Source organism: Centroberyx affinis, unplaced genomic scaffold (genome assembly GCF_046629955.1).
Source record: "Centroberyx affinis isolate AG114_WGS23_722 - 3 ecotype Tasmania unplaced genomic scaffold, CSIRO-AGI_Caff_v1 ptg000491l_1, whole genome shotgun sequence".
NCBI classification, from domain to species: domain Eukaryota; kingdom Metazoa; phylum Chordata; class Actinopteri; order Beryciformes; family Berycidae; genus Centroberyx; species Centroberyx affinis.
In genome coordinates this window covers 36,064-54,163 of record NW_027279145.1, presented here as the reverse complement: position 1 = coordinate 54,163, position 18,100 = coordinate 36,064, and the positions used below count along the sequence as shown (strand labels likewise).

At 44.9% G+C, this 18,100-nt stretch overlaps 1 protein-coding gene across 2 annotated transcripts in view; it reads right to left on the bottom strand.

Annotated features, from left to right (window-relative positions):
• Positions 1-18,100, bottom strand: part of pcnt (pericentrin) — a 39,364-nt gene that overhangs the window by 5,706 nt on the left and 15,558 nt on the right. Inside the window, exons 25-53 of one of the 2 annotated variants that reach the window (XM_071517419.1) lie at positions 17,749-18,019; positions 17,430-17,580; positions 16,605-17,058; positions 16,232-16,429; positions 15,980-16,051; positions 15,304-15,408; positions 14,827-14,979; positions 13,910-14,056; positions 11,848-12,008; positions 11,101-11,273; positions 10,669-10,841; positions 10,332-10,494; positions 9,873-10,115; positions 8,269-8,501; positions 8,001-8,120; positions 7,574-7,594; positions 6,944-7,180; positions 6,633-6,806; positions 6,176-6,328; positions 5,844-6,023; positions 4,692-5,726; positions 3,560-3,730; positions 3,179-3,368; positions 2,245-2,579; positions 2,000-2,102; positions 1,721-1,893; positions 1,350-1,625; positions 941-1,098; positions 160-289 (exon numbers count right to left, since the gene is read on the bottom strand). In XM_071517419.1, coding sequence (XP_071373520.1) covers positions 160-289; positions 941-1,098; positions 1,350-1,625; positions 1,721-1,893; positions 2,000-2,102; positions 2,245-2,579; positions 3,179-3,368; positions 3,560-3,730; positions 4,692-5,726; positions 5,844-6,023; positions 6,176-6,328; positions 6,633-6,806; positions 6,944-7,180; positions 7,574-7,594; positions 8,001-8,120; positions 8,269-8,501; positions 9,873-10,115; positions 10,332-10,494; positions 10,669-10,841; positions 11,101-11,273; positions 11,848-12,008; positions 13,910-14,056; positions 14,827-14,979; positions 15,304-15,408; positions 15,980-16,051; positions 16,232-16,429; positions 16,605-17,058; positions 17,430-17,580; positions 17,749-18,019 — 6,153 coding nt within the window. The remainder of the gene's footprint in view (positions 1-159; positions 290-940; positions 1,099-1,349; positions 1,626-1,720; positions 1,894-1,999; positions 2,103-2,244; positions 2,580-3,178; positions 3,369-3,559; positions 3,731-4,691; positions 5,727-5,843; positions 6,024-6,175; positions 6,329-6,632; positions 6,807-6,943; positions 7,181-7,573; positions 7,595-8,000; positions 8,121-8,268; positions 8,502-9,872; positions 10,116-10,331; positions 10,495-10,668; positions 10,842-11,100; positions 11,274-11,847; positions 12,009-13,909; positions 14,057-14,826; positions 14,980-15,303; positions 15,409-15,979; positions 16,052-16,231; positions 16,430-16,604; positions 17,059-17,429; positions 17,581-17,748; positions 18,020-18,100) is intronic. The other variant, XM_071517420.1, reaches the window with a different exon arrangement.

Genomic DNA, 18,100 nt, shown 5'->3' with positions numbered 1-18,100 from the left:
TCAGAGTAGTAAAGGTAAACCTAAAACTTAAAGTATACTCTGGCTCCACGCTCTGGGCTCTTCACAATATTTGACTTTTAAAACAACACTGTGGAAGCATGGTTTTTCTTAGACATGGCTAATACATCAAGTGCATTCAACCGTTTGCATTTGTCTTACCTCTCTCCTCGCCTCCTCCTCTCTCTCCTTGCAGAGGGTGACAGCTCTCTCTTGCTCCAGTTGTTGCTGGAGCTCCTCGACTCTGGTCTGCTCCCTCCTCAATGCCTCCTCACCCTCTTCTGCAGCCAGCCTGGGAGAGGAATAAACACTATTAAAATTTTAAAATTACTTTTCAGGCATTTCTGCATTTGATAGTATTACTAGATAGCTTGCAGCGAAGCGTGACAGAAAAGATGGTGGAGAGACTGAGTACAATATGTGAGAAAGGTCATAAGCTGTATTCTAGTAGATGGTAACACCAAAATGAACTGAGGCACCAAGATGCCCAACACAATGCAATAACACTGCATAATACATGTTTATTTGAATAGTAGGGAGTTCAGCCTTTAAACAGCTAGTCAGTCACATGAATTGATGTACAAGCTGACAAAATATACCAGCCATTTGTCCATACAGGAAGAATTTCATGGGTCTTAAAAATAAAGCAAAATTTTCCATTCCTATACTTTTTAAATTAAACTTGCTAGGGACAAAATAAGCACCCCATTGCCTAGACTGCATGGTTTTAGCATATATAATAAAAAAAGTTGTTGATTGCATCTTTGGCATCTCTTTAATCATCAGTGAAATTTGTCAAAATGCTGAGTCTTAAAGAATGTGATTGAGGACATACTGTGTGTCCAGTTCTTACATAGAATAACAGTTCGCAATTAGATTTGTGTCCGACATAAGGGGCAAGGTGTGCATGTGTGCCATTATTCAGTGTGTGGGTATACTGTACCTGAGTGATTGTATTTTGTTCTTTTGCTCTTGCTGAGCGTTGTGGGCCAAGTTCAGCCTTTTCTGGCTCTCCTCCAGCTCCGCCCTCAGTTGGGTTTCAACCCGTCCCTCAATCTGTAGCTGCTCTCTCTGCCAATCACCATCACCTCTACAGTCAGTCTGGGGAAGAGAGAAGGAAGTGATCAACACAGATACTCAATGGAACTGTGCAGCACATTCAGATATTAAGTGAAGGACATTCCCCCACATCAAATTAAAAAATTGAAATAATCATACTTGCAATGATGTAAGCTAATATTGGAAAATGTAAAATGTACTTTCACTCCACTCTCATTTAATGGTCTGTTGACAGGGGAATGTGTAACCTGGTAACTTTTGTCAACCCTTTCTTGAAAACCACAGGAACTCACATGTGTATCTCTCTGTGCCATCCGACAGAGCAGCTCTCGGAGAGCAATCACAGTTTCCTGCAGCGCCCTCTTCTCCTGCTGCCAGCCCATTGGGGGGACGGAGGGCGATTTGTCAGTGCGGTCCAGTTGGTGGGTGCCATCATCTGACTGACACTGTGTCTGATTCAGTGAGAAGCGTTGTGAGTCCGAGACGTGAGGTTGGGACGAGGAAGTGGCACGACGCTGGGACAAAGTGAGAATTCTGCAGCTTTCCTGATATACTTTCTTCAACAGACCCTGAAGAAAGATGGAGAAACAGAGTAAGAACTGAGCCTATTTTTATACGAAATGATCACTCATTCCAACAGTGTGTGTGTGTGAGTGGAGCCTACCTGAAGCTCAGGTGACAGCAGGTCATCGCTGTAGCTCATACTGCCTGCAGCGCTGTCTGTGTTAGCTGTGGGGTTCATGCCTCGGCAGCGGAGGTACTCAACAAACTGAGCATCCAGCCTTTCAGTCTGTTCCAGCTCCACTCTCAGCCTCAAACCCAACTCTGAACTCACATCTGAGACACAAGAGAAGGGAAGAGGAGTTAATGATCAATACTTTTTTGCTATATTTGTTATAACATACAGAACACAATAGTCATACAGCCGTCGGCAAAGACTCACTGCTGCCATATCCATCGCTGGCCCATTCTGGTGCTGACAAGGAAGAGGTGGAGCCGAGAGGAGATGGAGGCGCTGTTAGGTCAAGGGTTTCAGAGTCATGCACCTGGGAGGAAAAAAAAAACATACAAACACTTTGAAAAAAGTATTTAAGCATTTTCAAAAACTGACTTATGAAAAAAACAAGTGAAAGCCTCTTATAGAACCTCCGACAAGGTAGCGTGCATGTAACTGTTTAGACCACGTACTTTGTCAACGTCCAGTGAGTCGAGCATGGAGAGGTTGTCAGAGGGTGAGATGGAGCCTAGGGAGCGGCTGCTCTGAGAGGCTGGATCCGGGGTGATGGTCCTGGAGTGTGGCGGCTCCATCCTAACCCTGGGTGAGGTCTTGGCCTGGGGGAGATCCAGGCCTGTGCTGTTCAGAGCGCTGAGCTCAGAGAGACGAGAGCAGAGAACCGAGGTGTGGAACCCTTCCGGGATTCTATCCTCGGAACATTCCAGTCTCCTTAGAACCTCCGGCGAGCTCAGGGAGACTTCTTCACGAGAAACACACACGCCGTCCTCAAACCCTCTGTGAGAAATATCTGACACAGAAGAAGAAATACTTAACATCATGAAAATATCATTTTTTATTGCCATGGTGCCGTAGTCTTCAAGAGCCAAGTCTCATTTCACTCCTTGATACCTGGACACTATCAAACTTCTATGCACGCATCAAGAGAGGAGAAGGCCCACACTCTCAAATGCTGATAAACAGTCTGGTTTATTTGACAGACCATTCAACCATCAGGGCTTCATCAATGTCTTTTTATCTGCATTTGAGAGTATGGGCCTACTCTTGATGTGCAATTACACCAAGTCAACACACTACCAACAAGATAGAAGAAGAGCATGTGTGTAAGGTTTGCTCCCAGTTCTTCTTCCATGTATGTATACATAAGCTACAGTATGTTTGCTAATGGTTCAGTTATTTAAGTTGACTAGCAAGCCCAGAAACTAACATCACTCTATTCTTCAGGAGAAATTAAGGCTAATCAACAAGGGAGGCGATGCGATCACATTCAAATAAGCTGATAATTAATTGGGTATAATTAGGCAGTATGCGCCATGGGGCTGTGCAGAATCAATATTTGTTAAAATATAACGGTAAGAGTATGTGTGTCAGACCACATCAAGTACTCACCCTTCTGTGAGTATCCCTGGTTATGATGAGGTATGTCCTGCTGGTGGTAGCGCTGTCTGAGGTGGTCTAGTTCTCTTTGCTGATAGGCCAGTTCCTCTTCCTGTACAGCCAGGTCTTCCTGCAGGCCTCGAAGCTCCAACTTCAGACGTTGGTTATTGGTCTCCAGGTCAGCGAGGGCACGATCTTTGGTCTGACAGACATAGAAAAGTAAATTACATGCGATCCAAGTGTCGAGCCTATAACACCTTTTCTGGTGTTGCCATAAACCCAAGTCTCACAAGGTACAATGCCTGAGATGAATATCTAAAGAGAAACCAGATGAACTCCCAGTGATATATGAATTATATCATGACATTTTGTAATTCAGTTACATAGTCTTACCTGTCCTTCCTCCTGTAGTTTCTCAGCTCTCTCTGTACTGGTACTAAGCCCCTCCTTCACCGCAGTCAGCTCCGCCCTCAGCGCCTGGTGCTCTGCCCCCAGTCTGACAAGCTCTGCCTCCCTCTGTCTCAAGGCAGCGTCTGCTTTAGCCAAGGTCACCTCAGCATGGGTCTGTGACAGAAAGAACTGTGTATTAGCAGTCACAGTCAACATCGCTATCTTATTATGATGATATTTAAGAAAACCTTGCATTCACGCACCACATTTCATGCTTAATACTTTTCATTCTGTTGTTTCATACAGAAATACCTTCTGTTTGTACGACACAGCATCAGCACATAAACTCAGTTCACCGTTTCGCAACACAGCAGTTAATGTTCTAATGAGTACCACATGTTCTAGCTGAGTTCACAAACTTAATCTGATGCAAACTAAATCTGATGCGGTCTTTTACAGCTACTAAAAACTGCTCTAGTATACTGTGATTAAGCTGGCTCCATTTGCACATTGCCAAAAGCAGCTATGAACTAGTAACACACACACAGACAGAATGCAAAGACACACCATAGTCCAACCAATGTATTATAGGCTGCACTGCCACAACTATTCCTTACCACATCCTGCTAACACGGCGTGCATAAAAAGGAAAAATCAAAACATTCAGTGCATTAGAGCTTGAAGAAGAGCTATCACAACGTTTTCCCCCTACTTCCTCATTCTGAAGTCACTTCCTCTATGTGTGAGTAGGATTCTGGCGTCTCGGTGCCACAACACATCATCCCAGCCCCTCTCCTAACTATAGCCAGCTGTGGTCTGGCCTGCAGCCGCTGGCACAGCTGTGCGCCTGCACTTACAGAGCACACACTGCTACACTTGCTAGCGAAAAAACTGACAGTGAGTAATTTTAAGCGCTCTCCTCTGTGTAGACCAGATTTTGAGTCAGTCTCCTGACCGGATTAACAGTGAAAACAAACAAGACCAAATATTGGTTGTGGGCCTAGTTATGTGTTTATGTGCATGAGCCCTGAACATATTAAGTAACTTCCTAATGCAAGTCTGGTGCTGAATTTTCCTCTTTTTGTAAACCTTATTTTTTCTCTTTCCAGAGCATGTAGGCCTAGCTGCCACTCACCAGCACTTCCTTTTGAGCCTCTTCTTGATTGGCTCCCTTTTCCTTGAGCTGAAGAGTTAGTTCCTGGATACGGGCTCGCTGCGAAGTCACTTCCTGTTTGAGACGTTCTATTTCCTCCTGGAGTTGCCCCTCCCTCTTCCTCAGTGCCTTACGTTCAGCAGAAAGCTCTCCCTTCACAGTCTCCAGGGTGTCAACCTCTGCCCTCCCTTCAGCAACCAGTTCCTCTATAGCTGCTACCTCGGCCCTTACATCTTGGACTTGTCTCTCAAGAGTGAGATTGGTTTCTCCAAGGACTTCCATTTCCCTTTTCATCTCTTCCTCCTTTGTTTTTAGAGTCTCCATCTCTCTCACCCTCTCCTGTTCTTTCATTTGGAGTTCCATAACCAAGGAGCTGAGTTGGGCTTTCTCCCCACGCAGGGCATTTATCTCCCGGGCTTCAGCTTGCCAACGGTCCCTCTCCTCCTCAGACAGTTTACTCTTCTCCCTCTCCTCGTCCAGCTGCGCTGCATGGGCTTTGACCTCCTCCAGCTCAGCTTCTTTAAGTGCGAGGTGACCTCGGAGATCCTCTGCCTTCTCCCTCTCCTCTTTCAGCCTCTTACCTAACTCCTCCCCGTGTCCTCTGTACTCTTCCTCCTGGGTGAGCAGTAATCGCTCCAGCGCCGCTTTCTCTGCTACCGCGGTCTCCAGCTCACTCAGTAGAGTGTCGAGACGAGAACGCAGGGAACGAGATGAGGCAGAGTGAGTCAGACGCAGTTCTTGCTTCAGGCTGTCCGGCCCTCCCCTCCTCTCTGGTTCTCGGACGGGATAGTGGTGAGGTTCAGGGCTGGGGGAAGGTGAGGGATTAATGCTGTCACCATCCTGAGAGTCACTAACTTCATGGAGGGTGGGACCCAATGTGGCAAGTTCTGCCTGCAGCGTGCTGATGACCTCATGCAGACGCTCCTCTTCTTCCTGCCTGTCCTGGCGCAGCCTCATGATGTCAGAGTGGAGGTGTTCCACCTGAGAGCGCAGGTCCTCCAGCTCAGCCTCCAAAGCCTTTTGAGAGAGCAACAGAAAAAACGAGAAAAACAGACACTGAAATATTTTGTCCTCGTCTTACTAAGGACACTAAGTGCACCTATCCTCTGTGTGTGTGTATGTGTGTGCCCTGACCATGTTGTCCCTGGTGTTCTCCAACTCCTGCTCCAGCCTTTGGATCTCCTGGTTGAGGTGGTCGATCTCCTGATTTTTCTCCTCGAGCAGCGCTGAGGAAAGGCTCTCCTCTTCTGTGTCCTCAACCTCCTTTCTTCCCTCTCTCTCCTCCTCAAGTATGGTGAGGGTGGACACATTCTCCTACAGGCAGGATTAAAAAGGGAAAGATTAAAAAAAGAACGCTTTTCCACAATGTCATAAACTTTCCATCTTCACCTCCTGAATTTTTTTTTTCCAGTGATAAAGTGACTAAAATACATTAACATTTGGTATGAAGAGAAAGTAGTGCTCACCTTGAGGGTGGCAATCTGTTCTTGGAGCTGGCTAACATGAGCTGTATTCTGATTGGTCAGTAGCTCCAGCTGTAGTGTAAGGTGTTTTAACTCCACCTCTTTGATGCTCAAGTCCCTCTGTACCTGCTCCAGTTGGCCAACCAGGCCCTCCACCTAAGAGACATCAAATTATGAAACAAAATGAATGAAAACTATATTCCAAGTGCTATAATTGACTGTTTATAATTCTATAACGTATGTTGCAGAGCTTTCAGAGACTACTAGTCCATCCATGTGGTGGCTTACAAAAGTGGATCAAGTCTGCATGCACATACACACACCTACCAAAAGATGGCACTGCAGCCAAAGGTCTGAAACAACAACCTCAATCAACCCAAATTATCTCAACTACATTTTAATGGTCCCCTGAAGGCCCCGGCATTAGTTGTTCATGTGCTGAAAAAAAATGTACACAGACCTCTTGCTCTTTGCTCTGCAGGCACCGCTGAGCAGAGTCCAGGGCATCTCTAAGCTGCTGGGTGGGGTCAGGCGTGTTGTCATGGTAACAATGTCTGGTCTCATCCAGTTTGGACTGTAGGGCCGAGATCTGAAGCCTGTTAGACAACTGCTGCTGCTCCAGTGCCTGCTTATCCTGACAGAGAGGAGAGTGGGTGAGTTAGTAAATGAATGAGAGAGAATGAAAGTGTGAGGGTGCACACGGACATCAAAAATGAAACGGTCTTGAAAAAGTCATTTTAAGTGTATATATTAGTGTGTGTTTGTTCTTACTTGTGTGAGCTCCTGTTCTCTCAGCTTCACTCTGTGGAGTTCTTGTTCAAGCTGACTGATAGATCTGTTACTCTCAGCACTGCTAAGCAACGCTTGCTCTAGCTCTCTGATTCTCCCAGCTAGTTTGTCAATCTCCTCATTGCGCTCTGCAACATCGCGCTGGGCTTGCTGATTGGCTGCAAGCAAGGAGGCATGGTCCTCTGTCTTGTCTTTGATGAGAGCTTGGAGACTCTCCACCTACACAGATGTACAGCAGAAAGCATTTTGGTTATCAAGGTTCTAGAGGTTTGAGTAGCACAGAGGGATTTGCCGAGAAGAGGCTCTATGATTGGCAGCTAAATAAGCCATTCCAGATCTGCAGCCACTGGTACTGAGCCACTGAAGTTAAGCCATTCCAGAGAGCAGTGGTATTGAGATGAAGGAGGAAAGGTAGAGATGAAATGAGGGAACAAAAAAAGGGGGATGGTGAAAAGGCAGGGCAGTACCTAAGACAAACAAAAGGTGCACATTTAAGCTCTAAAATGCATCTATTAATCTATGGATGAGAGCACAGAAATTATGTTGCACAACACACACCATGCACAGGAGTCAGAGAAGCTATGAGAGTTGCACTACAGTTAGATTCCATACCTGCAGAACCAAGTCCTCAATCTACAGCATTCCGTTCAGAGCAGGAACAAACACACAGCAAACGTCAGGTTCATTGGCAAACAATGAACAATGCATTCAGCACTTGAACATCTAAATACTAAGCTGTATTCTTCAGTTAATTGGGTTACAATGCAATAACTAATACATTAGATAAAAGTTTTGAACACCATCAGAACAAACCACATCAAAAGAACAAACACTGCAAATGCTAAGTAGTTTCAGCATATTATGGCATTAACTGATATGTTATTGTCCTACTTCTGGTAGGTCCCCATATGAAAGGATTCACATGTTATAATGAACATGAGTCTCAAGGTGAGAGAATAAAATGGTCATGTGGGTGCCGGTCTGAAAAAGTTTAAACCTCCATGCTGTATACAATTCCTTTCAAGTTGGTGGGCCTCACCCTCTGTCCTTTGTTATCCAAACCAGTTTGACCTCTGGCTGTCTGCCTGAGCTGGGCCTCCAGCCTACGGATCTCCTGCTGGAACTCATCTCTCTCATGCTCACGCTCCACGGCCTGTTCCTGTACGCATAGGAAGACATTATGTGTGAGATAATACTGTCCATTACATGAAACGTTGTCTTTGTCACTCTCAAATAAAACTAGACAGAATGTGAGGTGAGAGAATGGGAGATCATTGTAATTTGAATGCACATTTGTTAAAACTCACATCTATAAACTGCCGGTTGTGTTTCAGCTGTTTCTCAAGTGCTTGGACATGCTGGTTGAGGTCCTCTGTGTGGGCCTTGTGGTGCAGCTCCGTCTCTAGGCATTTGGTCTCCTGCTCTTCTAGTTCTGTCTCCAGAGCCCTGAGGCGCAGGGACAGAGAGCTGCGGTCCTTCTCTGCCTGCCGCTGCAAGTCCAGTCTCTCCTGGGCTAAATGCTCTGCCTCCTCCACGAGAGCTTAAAATATACCAGAGGAAGGTTAGGGTGATTGTTTCAGCAATGCAAATGCATACACTTGGCAGAATTATAAGGGCAGACAAGAATTGGGAGAGGAGTTAATCACATGCAAACTACTATTACACATACAGTGCCTTTCTTCCTGAGAGACCATGAATGTGATATGCTCTACAACAGCTCTGATCTAAAATGTTTAAAAGGTAGAATAATGAAAACAAATGACACAGCACTCCAAGAGCCTCTGCTGCAAATTACTGGTAATGGCAGTGTTATGAACAGCAACTAGGGTTGCAAAGGGGTGGAAAATTTCCGGTAAATTTCCGGAAAGTTTCCGGTAAATTTCCATGGGAAGTTAAGCTGGGGAATTTTGGAAATATTCCAAATTAGAAACTTTCCATGGGAATTATGGGAATTTATGGGAATTAACTGGGAATTGAGGGTAATTTAATGGAAAGGTATCATATCCAAGCATAAATATTTGTTTTGTTATAAGCAGACATCCGTCCAAAATAATACAATTAAAACAGATTTATTTGTAAGTAGAACTTTATCAAGTGTTAAATATTTTATTGAACAATCAATTCTTTCATTGAAGAACAAAAACATGAATGTTGAGTTAAATATTACTCATCCCCCCGACCCAACCCATTCAAAAATTAACAAAACTGCACCCCCCCATCCAAAAATCCCAACAAAGTCCCATTCAAAATGTTAAATGAAAAGAGCCCCTCTCTCTCCTAAAAAGTCCCATTCAACATGCAAATAAAAAAGCATCTTCCCGTGGTCTCAATAGCCCTGCAGTAAGCAGTGTGCTATGTGTGCATGTGATTGAGGAATAGCATAGATATTCAACTGTACTTGCATGATATCTGGTTGTTTTAGTCAGGATTATGCTAAAATATATTTTCCCCAACTATATTTAAGTTCCCTATTAAGAGCATACCTTCAATTTAGTAAATTCCTGGTTTATTCCCGTTTATTCCCATAAATTCCCGTTAATTCCCATGGAAAGTTTCCAACTTTGAAAATTCCCGGAATTTTGCAACCCTAACAGCAACACAGCACAGCAAACGTAATGCATATTTATCCCCACCCCCTCACCACACACTCATACTCCACTCTGACCCACAAACCTGTGTCAGGCTCTACATTCAGCCAGTGGCCTACGGAGAGAAGACACACCTGAGCACAAACATTACATAAACCGCCTATGGTCTAGCTCACTTCACAGGTCATATGACATCATATACACATAAAGACACACACACTCAATTCACAACTGGCAAGGCATTTCCCAGTCTCTCTTTCACCACTTACGCCATCCGTTTCTCACACTTTGTGCACCATTCTTGTTTTTGTGCTTTTGCTTACCTTTCTCCCTCTCCCCCAGCCCAGCAGTGAGATGGTCCTTCTGGCGCAGGAGAATTGTGTGCTCCTCGCTGAGCTCCTGGTGCTGCACCTTGAGGCCGTCCAGCTCCGCGGTGAGGCCCTGCATCTGGTGCAACTTCACCCTGAGGTCCTCCAGCTCCTCCACCAGCCTTTCTTCTTGTGCCTCCTTCTGCTGCAGAGACTCCTCCAATACCGCTTTTTCAGTCACATAGCCCTCCAGCAGTCCTGAACACATTATGGAAATGCAAATAGATATAACATGTTGAAATTCTCACACCCACCATCACAAATGACAGAGTTAAATGTTTAGCCTTCAAAGCCAGTGTCGAAATGGAACATAAGCAGAAGAGGAGCGAGTGTTTACGGTCAGTGGATTAACTGGCTTGGCAGCCAATGGAGGGTGGTAAAGTTCAGTAGAGCCAATGAGGATGCACTGCTCACCCTCAGCCTTGTGGAGTTCCAGCTGGAGTTGGCTCTTTAGCTCCGCCTCCTGGTCAAGCTGCTCCAATAGGAGCTTGTGCTGCTTGAGAAGTTGGGCGGAGTCTTCTCTGCCCTGAGTGAACCTTTCCTCCAGAGAGAGGTGGACGTCATGAGTTTGCTCCAACTAGAGAGCAAGTGAGCAAGAAAGTCAGGATTATCATAAAGATAACAATTCTATACAACACATAAAAATTTTATCAGATTTGAGAGAAGGTTCTTGATGTGTGTTACCTTTCTCACTGTGCACATTTTTGTGAATGCATGTCTGGGAGTGTGTGTGTGTCTGAGCATGCGTTACCTGTGTGTTGGCCTGGTTGAGCAGCTCCAGGAGTGTGTCTACTGTGTGGCGCAGTCTGCTGCAGGCACTCAGCGCTGCGTCCTCTCCTCCAGGATGGATCTGTGTGTCTGAAACCAGCAGGCTCTCACAGAGCAACTGGGTCAGCTCCATGTCCTCTGATGACAAATCTGTGACTGAAATACGAGAAGAGAGCAAATCAAAATTAATCCTTATGTTGATATCAATACTTAATGTTGTTCAAATCAAAATAACCCCCTTTGGTCTCTAATAAAGTATAAAAATCTGATGAGTTAATGCATCAGTATTTGGGGATCTACATCTTGCATCGAGTCTTTGTACCCCCCAATAAAAAAACAGTCAAAAGAACCACAGCTCTCTGTATTAAAGCCTATCATATCCTTAAACTTAAGTCTGAATCAGGAGTTACTCGACCTGACTCTAGTGCGTCTTTGTTCCCTGCTGAGCTCTTCTGATTGGTGGGCTGCTCAGACTTCCTGGCTCTGATATTGATCCTCTGGCCAATCAGCTCCTCTGTTGCGACGGTGCTGCGCAGCATCTCAATCAGCACCTTCCTCAGCTTGTCATTGGCCTGGTGCAGCTCACGTCTGAGAGGACACAAGTCATGCATAAGATATACACACACACAAGCCAAAGAACATGACCATGGTGAGAAACTAAATCTTTGCGCCATCTGACACAGTGGCAAGTGAATCCAAAAATTATATTGTCAAAAAAAGTTGTGTACCCCATAAAGCTGTAACCACCTTTGTGTGTTTTAGAGGTGAAAGGTTATGACTAGAGTTTACATTTCATGTCCAAAAAAATGACACCGTTAAATGCAATTTCATGACATGCGGTCCACTTCAGCACCAACAACACTTTTGTTAGGGCAGGAGATTCACTTGGAAATTTCTCAGTGCTCACTAATAAAGCAGTTACTGTTCTTTGGATTTGTTGGGCAGAGTGGATCTACCAGACTTCTAACACACCTGCCAAGTGGCTGGTGGAATTGACAAACTTATCAGCCACTTGCTAAAATTTACCAGCATTCAGCTGATGGCTGCTGTTTATTTCTCACCCTGAAAATAACACATTTATTAACTTACTTTTAACACTTATAAAATAAATCTGGCCATAGCTGTAATACAGCTGAAAACGTGCACACTGAACATTGCTTACCTTTCTTCTTTAGCAGTCTGCAGGTCCTCAGTGAGCATCTTTAAAAGGTTGCCTCCCTCCTGACTCTCTCTCTCTCTGCGCTGGAGGAGGGTGTCCAGGGTCTCCATCTCAGCACGCTTCCCCTCCAACTCCCCCTGCAGACAGCCCACCTCTGCTCGCAGCTAGACAGAGAGACAGATATTATTAGTCATACTAACACATAAGACAAACCTAACAATAATAACTTCTTGTCTCCAACCTGGGCTTCTACTTACTTAAAATTTACCTGTACCCAGTCATGGTAAGAATTTCAAACCCAAGTCAATGAATACCTCAATGAATGGCTCAATGCCAGCTCGTTCTCCGTTTGGTCAAAAAGCATCACGCTGTTTCATTCACAAGAGAATAACAAAACCACATGGCCACAAACATCCAATCAGAGCCAAGAGTCACTCCCTTGTGTATGGCAAGTGAGACAGCCCTGTGTCCTACATACAGAAGGGAATTAGCCTGCTATACAGCCCCTATGAAGTCGAATTTGCATGGCAATTCATAAGGATGAATGAATCCAGAGACATGACATTAACCAAAATAAATCAAACACCGTCCGACAAAAACACACTGTGCATCTTACAGAAACTGCCGAACACACACGCTTAATGTAATCATTCGGCATCCTTGGCAGCAGCACTCCGCCTAAACGCCAAGTCTGTGTGGGAGTGAGGCAAGTCAACTGCTGAATGCACTGCTGCACTTTCTCTCTTTAGCGCCTTTATCAGCATTTTCTTCCAAGTCTGCCATAATTTTTCTTACCTTTCCTTCCTCGAGCATTTTGTTCTCTCCCTCTCTTTCCACCATCACTTCCCTTTCTTTTTCCCTCTACCTCCCTCTCCCTCCAATCAAACAGGTCTCATCCAGCCACCTGCCCCAACACAACAATGCTGTTCCCCAGGCAACAGACCCCCTCCCACCCCCTCTTAAGCTTCTCTTTCCTTAGCTCATGGAGGGTGAGAGTGTGTGTGTGTGTGTGCGTGTGTTGGTGTGTGTATATAACGGGAGTTAATATCTCACGGCTAAGAGCCAAGCTGGGCAGGTGCCATGGAGACAAAAATATACACATGGGGGGTGATGATGCTAATTGTTAGACAGGATTTATTAGGGGACAAACAGTACTAACCAGTAGTATGGCCAGATGTACAGTGTAAGGGTATAGGACTGCAGAAGTCATACATTTATAAATTTTACCATAATGTAGCCAAAAACAACATTTTTGTAAACAGAAATCTGGGCTTCAGGAAGTATAGCAGTTGCCTTGGTAATAACTGAGGGGATCTAAGTAAATAATTAACATAAAAGTTCCAGTATGCTTCGAATCACCACAACAACCAACAAACTATAACAAGCCTAGGCAGTTTCGCGCCAATGAACAGCCTACAGCAAAATGAGAGAACAGATGAATGCAAGACACAAATGACTGGATGGATAGACAAATGAGTGTATGAATGAGTGTGCACAAAAATTAAATGCCATCATGCATTGAGATTACAGATTATCCTGCCAACTGAAGTGTGTATTACTGTCTCCCTCATCCAAGAGAGCATCAACACACACCACACATGCATGCACAGGATTAGTATGGTGATTAATGGATAGGATAATCTCTTTTAGAAGATGCAGTCGGTTGCAAGGAAAGAGGAATCTGTAGCCTATGGATGAGATTTGTCAGCGACATTGTTCTTCTTTCTTGACTGTTAATCTTCTCTTCTTTACTGGCCTTCAGTTTCTCCATCACTCCCATCATCTCACCCATCTCAACACTGTTTTTGCCCATGGAATAAGTGAAGATGCATGTGTCACCAAATTCAAATTTTCATTCTACGTTTGTCTCTCACCCTCACACACACACACGACAGACACATTCCATGCTTGCATGAATGTGCATGTGTATGGATGAGGCAATGTGTATGGATGAGGCAATGTCCAGTGTTTTCTGTGACACTGGACAGAGTAGAGAACGTGTGTGTGTGTGTGTGTGTGTGTGTGTGTGTGTGTGTGTGTGTGTGTGTGTGTGTGTCTCTAGTACCTGGGCCACCACAGCATCTAGCTGTTGCAGCTGAGCAGTGAGCTGGCTCATTTTGTCCGTGTAGCTGCGCTCCTTCTCCTCGCGCCCCGAGTTGAAGCTCCGCCTCTGCTCCTCAAGCTCCGCCTCCTTCTGCTCTTCAAACTCCGCCTTCAAGGGTAGCAGCAACGTTGGTACATGAGTTAACAGGTTCAGATCGCCGCCTTAAAAAACCTCAAGTATGTTTCTTTGTTTCCCAGCTACAAAGATCCCAGGCCATGGGCTGATGGCGGACTACTGGCTTGCTCATTTCAGATGGTCAAATGCTAAACGTCTGAAAAGAGTACCTTCAGCCTTAAAACCTTCTGCATCAGAGGATAAAAAGCTTAGATCCATCGCATTTAGCCACTGTTCACATGGCAGCACCACAAATACACACAACCCAGAAGCACACAGATGGAGAAACACACACAGACAAGGACGCTTCTATATGATGGTGGGATTATGTGAAAACTGGGTTTGAATAAAGCTCCAATGGGACAGGGTCCAAGAGCATGAACTATCCCTGGGAATGAACTGGTGCTGCTGGAGCTTAGAGGGGGCAATGTCACGACACACACACACACACACACACACACACACACACACACACACACACATCACAGCCCTCAATAATCCACAGCTATTACATAATGATGTTTGGAACATCATTACCCATAAAGATACAATTTAAAATGAGCTGGGAGAGATCAGTTTGATAAATATCCTAAATTGATTATATGAAGACAACTTGGCTGATAAGTATCCTTAATTGATTATATGATGACAAATTGGCTGTCTAAAAGATGTTTCAAATTTTAAGGCCTTTAGGCAGGGGATGCCTCAAACTATCCCCATCGCCTTCTTTTTACCCTCACTCTGCCCAGCATCTTCTCCTTTACCTTCAGTTGATTAATCCTATCCTGCAGCCTCTCCTCTGATTGGACTTTGAGGAGCTCCACCTCTTCTAGGAAGTGCAGACGTTGCCTTGACGACTCCTCTTCAAGCTCCCTGCGACACGCCTCCAATTCTCGTGCAGAGATACCCTTCAACTCCTACAGCAGGACACACGCCATGTATTTGTTTTATACCACAATATGCAAATCATCACATGCTCACACCCAACAAAATAATCCAAATAAATACTCTATGCCCCTACATACAAATAAACCATTATGATGGATGAACAATGACCCTGTGTAATCCCTTCTCTAATGGGCTGTAAGAGCCCGGGAGACAAGCCCTCTAGTGAGCATGGGATGTTCCCTCTGTGACAGACACAGCCCTACACAGCTGCCCCTCCAGCCCCTCCAAAAATACACACACACACACACACACACACACACAGAGCGTGATGCCCACTTATGTATGACACACACCTGTAACTGGAGTTGGTGCTGTTCAGTGAGTCGCTCTTTCTCAGTGCTGTAGGTATGTGTGAGCTCCTGAAGAGCAGTGCCATGTTGTTGTTCCAGCTCCAGAACCTGAGGGAGCAGACAAGATGAAAAGGCAAATCAACTTTTGCTGACCATGAAATTAAGATTATCAAACCAAAAAATGGAAACCAAAATGGAAATTATAAGCTTTTGTGCATGTACAAAACAATTGCTTCATGACATGATGACCATGGAAATTTGATGGGTTCGAAATGAACAATGCAGTCACATAGCAAACAACCCATCACTAAAATTCACATTCAATGTTTAGCCTTTAAGGACAGAGAATTTTATTGGGCAGTTAACAGACAAACCCTGCGAAAGTTTCATTAAAGTCTGCCATATCTGACGCATCATAAGGCAACTGTAGTCCAGCTGCTTTTCTATCTTGACTAGATATAGATTGTTGTAGTCAGTTCTTGCTTCTGGTCAACAGCATCATCGAAATTCACCATTTTCACAGCATACATCTGTCAAACTACTATGCAGTGTATTTAAATGTGCTCATGCTGCACTCGCATTATAGCTAGTCTCCTCATGACGAGATGCGTAAACAGTCAGCCCAATGAAGTCAAGAGAAAGGTTAACTAGGTGGATGGTGGGATGACTGGATGAGTACCTGCTTCTTAAGAGTCTCCAGAGCCTTGCAGTGTTCAGTATCTAAGGCCACTTTCTGAGCAGACAGCTCTGTCTATAAGAACAAAACATGAAGAAAATACAAATTCACTTTTATGGTATTAACAATATAAGAAATCTCCTCATTGCATTCTCTCAAGTCAAAAGTTTACAGTATAAACTCACATTTTAAATTGTGATATCAACTGTATGCCAGAGGCTAGCTTGGGGTTGATTACATGTGTTCCTTTCTCACCTGGTGAACATGGCTGAGCTCAGCTGCCATGGCACTAAACTTCTCCATGTGCACCTGTGCCAACTCCTTCCTTAGTTCCTCTCTGATGGACAGCTGCTCTGCATGGTGACGCTCCATTATCTGCCTGTGCTCGACTTTCTGGCGATTAACTTCATGACGATGCCTCTCTTCAAGCTGCACCATTTCATCACGCAGAGTCTGAGATATAAACAGACAAGAGTAGCGAAATGTATGCAAGGACTTAGAAAATGAGCAATCTAAACAATGACAGAATTGTGTATTTCTAATGAATTTCAAACATTATCCAGATAAGCCACAGCATATAAGGTTTTACTGACAATGGACCAAGTGTCATCACTTTGCATCTCCTTACTTGGACTTCCTTCAGATAGGTGGCCTCCAAAGTGTCCATGTTACCCAGCATTCTCCTCTCCAGTTCATCCCTCTCTTCCTGGTGCTTGCGAGCCAACTCTGCCTCTAGAGCCTCCAGCTGAGCCTGATTGGTCTCCTGAAAGACGGCCTCCCGACTGTCAAGCTCTGCCTTTCGTTTGGAATCGAAGGCCGCTTCCAAGGCAACAAGCTCAGCTTTGTGTTTGGAGTCGAGCTCAACTGCCATAGCAGCAAGCTGATCTCTGTGACTGGCATTGAGTGAATCTAGTTGTGCTTTGTGTTTGGCACTGAGTGTATCCATCTCTTGGGAGTGTTTGTTCAGTAGTGCTGCTCTCTCACATTCCAGCTCAGCCTGATGTTTGTCCCTCAGATCCCCCAGAGAGATTTCATCCCTCTGGGCCAAACACTGCTGCAACGCTGCCTTCTCCTCCTGGAACCTACACACACACACACACACACACACACACATCATGCCATCAGTGTGCCAAAGTGTCCAGGGTAGTGCACGGCATTTGCTTGTCACACCCTAATGCATAAAATAAATATCACAGCAGACAGGAGTATGTTTTCTATAGTTTATCAGTGCCTTATACGGCACCTCTTTGGGTGTACATTCTATTCTTTGATAATCTAGTATTTTATGGACAGTCATGTTTTCATACCTATATTAGCCATCTAGAATTACTGAAAAATTAAGATATTTAATACAAGTAAATATAATTTGGGTTGCAGGGTCTTAGCCGCTGAAAAACCCTCAACCTCCAGCTGCCACACAGACTTCAGGGTCTTGAACCCAGCCAGATCTCACCTCTCTTGGGCTTGGCGTAGCCGCTCCTCGCCCTGCTCCTGGAGGAGAGCAGTGAGCTCCTTGACTTCAGTTGCCATGCAGCTCTTTGCCCTCTGCAGCTCACCGTCATACTGGGCCTCCAGTCTCTGTCTCACTAGTAGGACCTGGGGGCCTGAAAGACAAAGGCCATGAGTTTCAAAACCAGGGACAAGGAATAGTTAAATTAATTCAATTTCCAACACAGATCTGGTTCGGAGCTATAATGGGAATAGTGAATTGACATTCTACTGGCAACCGGTGTGAATCTTGTACCCCTTTTGGATCTGCAAAATAATCTTACTCTGATCGTTGTCCAGTGAAGCCTGTAGAGACTTAAACTTTTCCCTCTCTTCCTGGAGTTCTTTTTGGAGGAGTCTCCTCTCCTCCTCCACTGCTCTCTCCAAGTCTCCCCTCAGGGAGAGTTGAGCTTCTTGCTTCTCTTGGAGCTCCTCTCTCAGGCTCTGCACCTCCTCCTGGCTCCTCAGAGTCAGCTCCTCTTGCACGCACTGTCTCTCCTTTTTCTGAGCCTCCTCCAGCTGAACACGCAGCTCCTCTGCAAACTCCTGTTTCATCTGCAGCAATTGGTGGAGCCGAGTAAATCCCATGTTTTATGGCGAATACCATGTTATTCTTAAATGTTTTTTTTCTTTTCC